Source organism: Limulus polyphemus, unplaced genomic scaffold (genome assembly GCF_000517525.1).
Source record: "Limulus polyphemus unplaced genomic scaffold, Limulus_polyphemus-2.1.2 Scaffold976, whole genome shotgun sequence".
Lineage (NCBI taxonomy): Eukaryota > Metazoa > Arthropoda > Merostomata > Xiphosura > Limulidae > Limulus > Limulus polyphemus.
Window position 1 is genome coordinate 63,894 of NW_013666586.1, and position 13,089 is coordinate 76,982.

Below are 13,089 nucleotides of genomic sequence, written 5' to 3' on the forward strand. Positions count from 1 at the left end.
CTTCTTGGATCGAGAATGCCTAGTAAGTACGTGTTCGACTTCTTAGATCGAAATGGGTAAGGAAAAGTTGTCATGATTTATCTCCTTAGAATGGTGTGCTTTGATCATTTCGATGATCGGTTTATTATAAGTAATGTTGAGTACAAAACTTCTATACTGGGGACAGACGCATTTTCTTCAAAGTTTTAAAACAAGCCAAAATAGCTTGGCCACAGAATTTCCAAAAACAGAACATTGCTAAAGAAAAGAGAATTAAAATCTGAATTAAGGAAAAGGGAAGAAAAACATAATTTTGTGCAATTGAATATTTAACCATAATCACGTTTCTCCAACTTACTACTAAACGTTCATAAAATAGAAGAACAAAAGGTAGTGTTACTGTTCCATTGAGCTCTAACAAACATCTCAGTTGGATGTTGAAACTCAACAATTACTCCGGAACTGTAAAATGAAGTTTAGAAGTTAACATTTACCTACCTTCTTTTCACGTACACATCTCAGTTGGATGTTGAAACTCAACAATTACTCCGGAACTGTAAAATGAAGTTTAGAAGTTAACATTTACCTTCCTTCGTTTTTGCTAAGGTTCACGTACACAACAGGAATCTTGGGTGCGTAAGACAGATTTCTTAGTTTTTGACTTCAAACTGAAAGTTGTACGAGTCATCTCAAGTCAGAGAAGTCAATAGACTATCAACAAACACAAATAGTAATAAAATTGCCGCTGACATAATGCTTGAAACGGTTAAAAACTTGACAAAGGTAATAACAAACTGTCATCTAATGAGAAACAATAACAAATGAACGATAATTTTCCTGTTTCCAACAAAACTAGTGTTTCACTTCTTGAGACAGCCATTAAAACTTGTACCAAGATACGTTTCAATAACTACACAAAGATTAAGAATGACCATATTGCAAAATAATCGAAGAAAAGAGAAAAACCCCTAGGTAACAAACTATATTAGCATAAGACGTGTCTTTCAAACATCGTTTATCCAATATGTTAATTATTGTACATCTGTTTTTTGTTTTTAAGGTGTATTTGAATTACAAAAATAAAGTTGTACGATAATTAATAATATGAATAACGTCAATATTAACAGAGTAAAATTATAACTCATTATTATCAAGTAAGCAATTAAAATATTTCAAACCCGAGCATTAATGCCGCGTTAGAACAATCCACTATAGCTATAGGACTAGTCATATGAAAATATAATGCATGCAAGTTTAAAATACTGAATTTTTCATGTTATATGCATTTTAGAAGATACATTGAAACAGGTATTTACTTTAGGGATTTCCTATCTTTTGTATTGTACTTGTTCTGGTTATTTTTTATACCAAGAATGTTTCTTGTAACAGCTTGCTTTCCTTATACTTTTAATTCTATTATTCGATAAGAACAATTACCGTATTGTTCGGTGTATAAGACGCACTTTTTTGATGTCAAAATCTGCTCGCGTTCTATACACTGAAGGTATGAATAATATATATATGTATATATATACAATATACACAAGCCATATGTAAATATATTTAAATAGCCATGCATAGTTTAGTTCAATTGAATGTGTTATTTATAACGATAGTATTTTTTTTTTAGAAACATAACTATTTATAATGCTCCCTAAATAATAAAAAAATAAATTATAAAACTTTGTCTTCAAAATAAGGGTGCGTCTTATATTCCGAAAAATACGGTATACTAAAGACTTTTTCGTGAATATTGCATGATGTAAAATGGAAACTGTATGCTTGTAATTGTTTTGTGATATTATTTTGGAACGGCTCAATACAACTTAGTTATTTTAATCTACGAGACTCAAGTTTCGTAGTATGAATACCCTATGTAAGAATGCCAACTGGTGGCTCAGCGGTAAGTTTATAATGCTAAAAATCAAATTTCGATACCTACGATAAACACAGAACAAAATAGCCCATTGTGTAGCTTTGTGCTTAATAACAAACAAGTGTTATATATTTCAAAATGAAGTTTAAAATCAGAGGATCAAAAATTGGTTTCCATTATGTTTCTCAAGCAGTTCACGAGATTGTTGTTACTATATCAAGCTCGATACGTCACGTGAGCGTTCGATCACGCTGTGTGACGTCACGCATCAGTATCTAAGCCAAGCGTTCTCGATGTCCTCTGTATTAGAGTTTAGACTTTATATCGCCTTTGTATTTTTATATGGCGTCCTCTGTTATTATCCAATCATGTTTGTCCAATTTGTGAATGATTTATTTTGTTTTTGTGCATGTGTTATTAATGCCTTTATTTTTTGTAATTGTTTTGTTTATTACATTATGTTGTCCTTGTATTTATTTTTGTTTAACCCAACATTCTCAGCTGAAAGCCACACTAGGTTTCGTTCCCTTCCTACTTAGAAGGTATACCAGTTTGGCTACCAGCCCTCCATCTGACGACATTACCAAGAATACCCAATAGGATTTCAAATTGTCGAGGTAATACTCCAATACCCTACCGTTATGAAGTCTTGTAACCCCAACAATATATTCTGTATTTATTGCACTTATTAAATGTTATAATTATATGGTGCATGTGTTTAGCTTGTTATTATTCGTAGTTTTATTTATATAATTTCATGTCAAAAGAGATTCAAACAATGCTAACAGATGGCACTAAATAAAATGCAGCACATCTTTCCAAACATTTAAGAGTTAAGTTGAGTTTGTTTTATTGTTCTTGTTGTTTTTTTAAAAATAGTACTATATTTTTAATTCCATAAAACATACTTATAATGTTCCTCTAATGATGAGTTAGTGGTAAAACTACGGACTGACAACACTAAAATCCGGAGTTCGATTTCCCGCGGTGGATACAGTATATAGCCCAATGTGTCTTTGCTCTACAACAAACTAACAATCGTCTAATGCTACTAAGGAAATTGATATCCTTAAAAAACTGATAAAAGTTTACAATTAGTATTACACCCATTAACTTTAAGTGTTTTAGTAATTTTTAGTAACTTTCTAAAACTTATTTCATTGATAAACAACAACGTGAATCAACGTTTGTGTGTGTGTGTGTGTTTGAAAGCATGGAACGTGGATTAATCATTTTTTTTTCCACTGCAGCCCAAACTAGTGGCGGGTGTTGAAGATTAAGACCGCATGCAACGTTACACGTTTTTCCTATTGATGTATTTTACTGTAGGTTTCACTTTATCTAAAACTAAAGTTTTGTGGAAGAGTGTATATGATTGGTAGAAGTTGTACATAATCCACGCCTTTTTTCGTAACATGCTAAATAAATGTTAACTTAGCTTTTGGAAAATCTGTCATGCTGCATCATGAACTGTGTTAGATTAAAGAAAACATGCCATAGTTAGATTACGAAACCACTTTCACACAGAATTGTTAGCATTATTAGAACTGGTAGTTCACATTAGTTTAAAGAAAACATGCCATAGTTAGATTACGAAACCACTTTCACACAGAATTGTTAGCATTATTAGAACTGGTAGTTCACATTAGTTTAAAGAGCACATGCCATAGTTGGATTGCGAAACCACTTTCACACAGAATTGTCAGCATTATTAGAATTGGTGACTCACCTTAGTTTAAAGAAAACATACTATAGTGAGATTACGAAACCACTTTCACACAGAATAGTTAGAGAATTGGTGACTCACCTTAGTTTAAAGAAAACATACCATAGTGAGATTACGAAACCACTTTCACACAGAATTGTCAGCATTATTAGAATTGGTGACTCACCTTAGTTTAAAGAAACATACTATAGTGAGATTACGAAACCACTTTCACACAGAATTGTCAGCATTATTAGAACTGGTACGTCACGTTAGTTTAAAGACAACGTGACATAGTCCTGTTAAGAAACCTCTTTCACAAACAGTTGTTAGCATTATTAGAATTGGTAGCTCACGTTAGTTTTCCCCACCCCGCTCCTCAGTGGCTCAGCGGTAAGTGAGAGGGCTTATAACGTTAAAATCGGTGCTCGATACTCTCACTGGGCAGAACACAGTCTATTGTGCAGCATTTCTACTTAACGGCAAACAAACACATTACTTTGAAAATGTATATTACGGTTAAACTGCGAATCCAGTTTTGCACACAATTGTTTACCATTAGAACTATGATTGTTCACTTTAGTTAACACCAAACATACTATGGATAGACTGCGAAACCACTCTCATACCGAATTGTTTATCATTAGAACTATGAATGTTCACTTTAGTTAACCAAACATACTATGGATAGACTGCGAAACCACTCTCGTACCGAATTGTTTATCATTAGAACTATGATTGTTCACTTTAGTTAACACCAAACATACTATGGATAGACTGCGAAACCGCTCTCATACCGAATTGTTTATCATTAGAACTATGATAGCTCACTTTAGTTAACCAAACATACTATGGATAGACTGCGAAACCATTCTCATACCGAATTGTTTATCATTAGAACTATGATAGCTCACTTGATAAACAATTCGGTATGAGAGTGGTTTCGCAGTCTATCCATAGTATGTTTGGTTAACTAATTAGAACTATGATTGCTCACTTTAGTTAACCAAACATAGTATGGATAGACTGCGAAACCACTCTCATACCGAATTGTTTATCATTAGAATTATGATTGCTCACTTTAGTTAACCAAACATACTATGGATAGACTGCGAAACCACTCTCATACCGAATTGTTTATCATTAGAACTATGATTGCTCACTTTAGTTAACCAAACATACTATGGATAGACTGCGAAACCACTCTTCATAGTTCTAATGGTAAACAATTCGGTATGAGTGAGCAATGATAAACAATTCGGTATGAGAGTGGTTTCGCAGTCTATCCATAGTATGTTTGGTTAACTAATTATTAGAACCTTGTCTTTTGGGCGAAAACTGAACAGTACTCTTTTGTGTAACAAACTCAAAGCATTTACAGTTCATTCACAAAGCACTCCCCCCTCCATAATTATGCTGATATAGTTGATAAGAATTGATATTCTATGGAACAGAATTCCTAAGATGTTCTCGAAGTAGGTGGTCATTTTGTGTGCAAGTAACTATGTTTTTATGTATAACTGGGTATTCCAGGATCTGCTATTTCAACATATATATAGTAATTTCTGGATCATAATAAGCCTCATGGTTAAATTTCTTTATCAACCCATTGACTGTTGATTCGCCGTATAGGGTACAATCCACCTCTGGGAGTTGAATGTCAGTTCTTTATACGGTGTACGGCTCGCAAAAATTCCGCAGTCAAAGGGTTAATAGCCTGGTCTTGAAATTCTAAACATAATATACACAGTATTTGCTAGTATTATTTTACATACATTTTGTTATAACGATAAAGTTGTTATAAATGAGAAGTATTAAATTTTACAGACCATTAATAAATACTATATCTTTATCAGGTTTAATTGGCTATTTAACTCCTCGTTTCTTAACTGGTAACAACTAATTTACCATCTGTTTTTTCCACTAAGAAAAAAATGTCAGAGAAAATTAGCTTACATATTGGTTATGGTCGTTAATTTGTAAATTAAGTATTAGTTTGTGAAAGAATCTGATAAACTTTCCACATGAATAGATTAAATAAACAGATCTAATCCTGAAGCAAGATTTTAATTCTGTTAATACAGAAAAGTCTAAACCAGAGAAACAATACTTGTGTGTGCGAAATAACTCGTGTTATCAAAATGTTGTATATTCATCAATAAAGTCATAAGTTGATCACCAGACTAACGGACCGTTCAAGTTAACCCGGGATTAGCGTGCCCGCACTGTGAATCCGATTATTCATGCTTCGCAACCCTCAAAAACGAGATCCGCGCTTTTTAGGCCGTGGTGCTGTATAAGAGTGATTATTAAATCCCATGATTTCATTAGACAGAAGTATCCAAATGGTGGGCGGTGGGTGCCGTTGCCTAGCTACCTTATCTCTAGTCCATCAGTTTTAAAACAAGTAATTGATCACCGACCAATGACAATCATCATTATTATATTCCTCAACATTGCCACAACCATCATGACCAGAAGCACCAACAAGACGGTGATTAGTAGTGACAATCATCATTATTATATTCCTCAACATTACCATAACCATCATGACCAGAAGCACCAACAAGACGGTGATTAGTAGTAATGGTAGCATTACTCGTTAAATACGATTTATTTTACCCCCCTCACACACACACACACACACACACACTACGTTTTTTGGCCTTCTCCGTCTTCTGGACAGGATATCGCAAGATTGAATGCGTGAATTTTGACCGGAAAATTATAGGTCAAGGTCAAATTAGGGCATAGGTGTTTCATACACAATTGTTCAACACTTAGATTACGTTGTTGCTTATCTTAAAACATGTAAAAAGGGGAAATCATGCTAAAAATATAAAATGTTTAGTCACTTTTGACAGCCCGCATAGATTTTTGTTTATTTTGATATGGAAATGATTTTGAGGCAGCGTAATTTACGTTCACTATCCGTTTTGAATCACATCAAGCAACCTAGATTAAATAATTTTGTAATTAATTAACGTTTCATAAAATATTATAGTGGAACTTACAACACCATATAATAATTATGCAGTTCAAACGAGTAATCGAACAAATCAATCAATTAATCAAAATAATTGTTTCGTCACTTTATATTCTGTTGATAGTCACTGCCACTCTTGATTATGGTGATGTAAAGACGGGGGTGGTTGCAAAAAATAACTGACAAATGTATGGAAAGTAAAACGCGAAATTAGAATAAAGCTCACTGAAGTTAAGAAAAAAATCAGCAAGAGATTTTCAGAGGAAGAAAACCACATTAAACCAATGTTTCTGTACTGGTGATGATTATGGTAATTAAGAACGGCCCTTGCGTGAAGTCCTGAAGGAAACAATTAAGTTAATTCTTAAAATAACTAATATATTTGTAAAATGTCAACTAGTTACAGGATTCAAAGATTGGCATCCTTCTTTGGCATAGAAATGTAAGTGTAAATACGGTTATCGTACAGAATTGTGTTATGTTTTAACAAAGTAGGAAATTCTAATTTTCGTTTGGATTAAAGAAGTCCTAGTTCTTCATGTTCCTAAAACTAATATTTCATGTTATAAATACACCCTTTTCTGGTAAGTCTCTTAAAGAAAATAAAGTGGTCTTAATTTAGAGGCCACTTTATGAATTCTAAAGCACCATCATAACTATCTTAGATCTATGGCCAAAAATTAAAAAGAGCCACATATTTTAGTGAACAGAAGAGAGCAGACGAAGATTTGAAACACGTCAGGTATGGTTACCACATATCTTCTCTTTGAAAATCTTGAAACAACAAGTTAGATTTGTTCAGTTACATATATTAAGACTCAGAATTCTGTACTTTTGTAAAAGATAAGCGAAAACAGGCAAATAAAATCTAGAACTACCAATGGGGAATCCATAGACAACATCCACGTTTTGTGTATCAAACTGCATGTGAGTTTGATTCAAACACATTCTAACATAGAGAAATAATAATTAATAATAATAAATAGAGAACTAATTTCTGAGAAGAAATTAACGCTTTACTTAAACTGATGCAGTACGTGGAATTACTACATGTTCAGCTAAAAATATTTCAAATAAATTTACTGTTTTCTAACAGCATGAATTAATAGCCTCAGAAAATACATTTCAATAACTTAATTATAATGTAAATATACTGTTTGTACATCTTACAAATAATTATTTACGCGTTAAATGTCGTAAAGGTTATTTCGCTTTTTTAAAATATATTTATCTACACAGTATGTGGCTATAGATTTGAAAGGATTTATGTCATTGTTTTCTAGTTTAATTGTTAATAAATAGTAATAATATGATATCTTAAAACAATTATGATAATATTAATAAAGATAGTTTTGTATTTCAGAAAATGTGCTGCCTTATGTTTGACAACAGCTATTCATATAATATACCAAATGTTAACACTTCTCTTCCCTGGAAATTGTTTGCTAATACATTATTGTTTTTTTTTATGTGCTTATCATGTTGGTTTCCTCTAATGGTTATTCTCAAACGTTAGCATTGTAGTGTCTTCTGTAATACAGTGTATGTTAAATTTTAGCAATAACGTAACTCATTTTGGTAATCTAGGCAAGGAATCCAAGGTTCATTGTATGTCAGAGCCAAGAACGTTTGTCTACTGCCTCAAGCACATTAGAAGAACAAGAAGCTCCTGGATCACCTGTTTCTGGCCACATCAAATAACGGAACAGTTTATCAGTGAGGCCCTTAGCCTATATACAACTGTTTAACACTATAAAATAGTAAAATGAAATTACTTTTGAGTTACTGTTTGATTCTCCAATGTTTCGTTTTTATGTGTAGTTTGTTTAGAATTGATGTACTTTTGTAGTTTTGTTTGCTTCATGCATAATCATTGTAATGATAAAAATGACGAAACAAGTATTACAAGCACAGAAAGAACGCTTAAAACACGAGTAGTAAATTTTTCGGTAACCTGACAATTGCCCCCCGCAGCCATTAATATAACTGACTAAAATAGGGAAAAAACAACATATTTCTTGTATTTCATAGGAGAATTGATTAACTAAAACTGTTTAAGTAGGAGAAAGTAACACAGGTTTCATGATAAATTGTCTTTATTGTAGTAAAATAAAAATGTTGAACTATGCAAAGTTACATAACGTAAACACTTTAATTAAAATTAAAACCTCGTGACATGCGCAGTAAAGGGTAGACGCTGTGAGAGGGTTAATAACCTATATTTTCTAACACATCACATAGCACATTTTTTGCCATGTTGAACTTGACAGTTGACCTATACCTGTGCTATTAACCAACACAAAAAGTCATGTTATTAGTAAAATGACGTCGATAGCAAGGCGTAATAGACTGAAAGTTCCATTTTATATTAAGCTCTTGGCGAATACAAAGCCCAGTTATAATACTAATACTGTACTGGTCGTATATCCTTTCAATAACAAGGTTAATTATATAGGTTTTGCTTGAATTTATTGTGTTACCACTGTATGCGTAACAACGAATGGATATCATAACTTTAAGTTATAAAAGTATAACGTAACATACGACATTGTATATACAGCTAAAATAGAATAACTGTATCTCTTGTGTTTTCGTTCGATGTGTTGAAAGAGCATTGCCGAATCTACAACACGTGTTTTCTGTTACTTTTCGTGTGAAGATCTTATTAATACTTTATTTGAGATTTGTTACAAGGCTATACAATAGTACGTTTTATGTTCTTCTAGAAGCCAAGGATATTGTTACGACAGTAAATTCTGTGTACGACTGGTGTAAAATAGTTCATGGGCGTATTCGTGACTTAACATCCGGAAATCTCCAAACTCTTGTACTTACTGGTTAATTTTTTGCTCATCCAAAGCACCGAAAAATTGCAAAACTTTTGATAAAAAAACAAACAAAAATGTGTTGTCCTGTTTAACAACTCCGTTTTATATCGAAAAGAAATGTAAGAAGGATGTAATATGAGATGTACGTTGCAATATACATATGCAGAAAACTTGTTGTTACTTAGAAATTTTTATAAGATGTTGTTGTAGGATTTAAGGTAAAATGTTTGTTCTAACACGTATACAACTATTTTGTGATGTTGCTAAGACACTTGGACATTTTATTCAAACAGATTTGTCGTAGGTGTCCGTATACCTTAACTCAAAGTCAATTATCGCAAGTGATATTATATACATGCAAAATCGTGTTTTGTAAAGTTAGCGACTTCATTGGTTTTTTGTTGTTTAAGTGATTATTTCAATCAATAATATACATCAAATAAACTCCTAGTTTTCAAATAGGAAGTTTATAAAAAAAAAACAGCTGTCTTATGTTTAAATAAGCTTGCAAAATGAACATTTGTGATGGTAAAAGGTTAAGATAAACGAAGAATTTGAGAATTTAATGAAATTTAAACAGGTCTAATTAAGCAAATGGTTTTCCATTAAACAAGTGGTTCTGTAACATAGAGAGAGAGACTAATAAAAACCAGGCTGGTTCTGCATTAGGCAAAGTTTAAACAAGAAAAAACACTGTGGTGCCTTTAGAATTGCTTAAAAATGTCTTGCCTTTTAATTGGATATGTTTTACCGCGTTTAAGAGACTGTAAATTGGTTACTATGCATATTACGTGTTTTTTTTTCTTCTCAGGTCTAAAATATTAGTAAACCTGTCTAGTCTATTTCTTTCCTGAGTTCGTATATTTACGTTTCTAACATCTGTGCCAGTCCTAAGCTAAGAATATTCTTAAGCAATGATTGTGATGTTTATTGAGGTGTAAATTAAGGCGGGTACACTTGTGATAAGTTTGTAGAAGAAGCGCACATGAATTGTAAAAAACAAAATAAAAATACAACGTTTTGTACAAAATAATATATGAGGAATATTTCATGCAAAACCACTGAAGTGTCGAATATGTAGCTGTAACTGTCAAAATTAAATATTCTAAACATCTAGAAGATCCTGAAATTGCTGACAAAATTATTTATAACCGATTTAAATGGTAGAGAAAACATACGAATATTAACAGTAGATAGCTTTCAAACATAAGTTTTTGGTTGTTTGGTGTATGAAATGTGGAATATATGTGTTCGTGAAACAGAATTCTAAAAAATAACTTCTCAGTTATTAAGGGATATTTAAATAACCTAAACAGAAGAGTTAAATGTAAGTTGTTTAAAACTGAATCGTTAAGTTTATATCTTTAAAAATATATTAAATTAGAACGTAAGGTATATTGTGTGTATGTGCTCGCACGCGTTATCATGTTGTTTTATCGTAAACAACTGCAAATAACTAAGCATAAAACTAATGACTCAATAAATCATGTGTATTTTCATGTACAGTTGCAAAATTTGCGAAAAACTGTTGAACTTGATTCACCTAGATCAACTAATCTGACAGACAGAATGTTTTGTGTGTCATTGTAATTGATTAGGGTTAAAATGTGACACTATAGACTCTTCAGAATAAAAAAAATAATAATTTCGATTACTTGAACATAGTTCGTAAAATATAGAAAGAAGAAAGAAATTACTACAAACCTTACCGTGTCTCGAACTTTTACAACAAAGTTTATTTTATTTCAAATATGTAAGTTAATCGGACATTATATTTTTAATTAAAAATCTAGTATCAAATAAAACTATTCCTCAGTGCCTTCCTCGATATTTTATACTAATTACGTTTATCCTCTCTCAAGGGAAACCTTGTTTTTAGTGTTGTATATACGTCAACACAAAAGGTTGTATTTTAAGTGATACAGAATAAAAATAGCAAGTTTTGGATTAAAAGTGGTGATTATTGTTTCGTGTATTCCTGTGTTGGAAGTTAATGTCTAATATGTCTATCATAAGTTAATCGTAAAGAAATATTATTTTTAAATTTCACAGACTACCACCGAAATATATAAATAGCATACTTGTCGATTGAAAGCGTCCTTATAAAAACAAATATTTTAAAGTACGATTTTTTTTTGTTTAAAGTAATAAAAAAATTAATGCAGGAGGCATCCGTTGGTATTCTCTGTACCTTACGGTTAGTGTGCCCGGATACGGATTGAGAAGATTGGTCGATCGCCAGTTTTCGCCGTAAAAACGTGCTTTGCATTTTGGAGGAGTACAGTGCTGTAAAAATGGGTCAACTCCCACTATTCCATTAAACAAGAGTTGGGGATGGATTTTAGACTAGCTTCTTTACCTCTAGCCTATCAGTTAAAAATTAGGAATAGCTATGCCTAGATAGCTTTACGCAGAATTTTAAAAATATTTTTCTCTTTATTAATATTGTTACGACATCGGAAGTCACGTGACTCTGGTAACACGTGATGATTTTCTCGAATGGTCATGAATGATCGGGGAGACACCCGCTTCGTTGGTATATAATCCTGGCAGAGAAAGCCTGCGGTAATGAATGAAGAGAGTTCCGGGTGATTTACGATTCTGTTTCGAGCTAGTATTTTGCACTCGTAGAAAGCAAAATTATCGAGATTGTGAATCGCTGTGATTTATAGCGTGTATTGTAAAAGTAGTTAAGTTTAAAGTGACGAGAAACGTACTGATTGTGAAATTACTGTATACTGAAAGTTTGTATCCAGAAAGAATAAACTGGTTTAATCAAGAAGGGACTTGTATCGCTGAAGTTCCTCAGAAATAATTTATACCGGAAATTATCAAACAAGCAGATACGCAACGAATTGGTGTCAGAAGTGGGATGGAAAAGAAAAAAAGAAGATGGAAACGAGAAGTGCTAAATCAAACTACGACTTAGCAGATTTGATGGCAGCAATACAAGAACAGCAAAAGAAACAAGAAGAGAGACTACAGCAGTGGTTGGAGGAGAAAGAAAATAAACAAGAAGAACGAGAAAAGAAACAAGAAGAGAGATTACAGCAGTTGTTGGAGGAAAAGAAACAAGAAGAACGAAAAAAGAAACAGGTAAGAAGTCTCCAACAGTTGTGGGGAAGTCAGCAGCAACTACAAGAAAGTCAGCAACAATGGCAAGAAGTACAAATGGAAAAGATTAGTAAATCTTAAAGTGAATTAAATACATTAAAGGACGATTTATTATCTTTTACACAGGTAGGATATATTAGCCATAGACCTAATCAGACCCAGACAACAGGAAGCTCTTCCAGACCCTGCAGCTAAACCTTAATGCAGACATCTTCAGTCCTGACAGAATTCACACTCCGGACATAAGTGTCAGCAATAGGGATGATCTAGTACAAAGGAAGCCACAGTAATCCGATGGAACGCATATAGGGCTCAATTTGAGCTCCTGGCAGAAATGAATGGATGGACAGAGGAGCAGAAAGCAGTGCACCTGGCAACAAGCCTGAAGGGACAACCACTGGAAATACTTGGACAGTTGTCAGCAGACGACAGACACAACTATAGAGCACTGGTAGCTGCTCTAGAAATCAGGTATGGAACTCAAAATCAGTCCAAAGTTTACAGGGCTAGGTTTAGAACGAGAGTCCGTGCTAAAGGGGAGAGCCTGCAAGAGCTGGCACAGGATTTGGAAAGTATGACACACAAGGCCTACCCAACTGCG

At 33.0% G+C, this 13,089-nt stretch overlaps 1 protein-coding gene across 1 annotated transcript in view; it reads left to right on the plus strand.

The window, feature by feature from the left end:
* LOC106461513 (lysosome membrane protein 2-like) overlaps positions 1-11,327 on the plus strand; it is a gene marked incomplete at its 5' end in the record, with an annotated part of 52,481 nt that extends 41,154 nt beyond the window's left edge. The window contains one exon of the mRNA XM_022388499.1: positions 8,134-11,327. Within this exon, the coding sequence (XP_022244207.1) occupies positions 8,134-8,247 (114 nt within the window). The remainder of the gene's footprint in view (positions 1-8,133) is intronic.
* Positions 11,328-13,089: the final 1,762 nt, after the last annotated feature.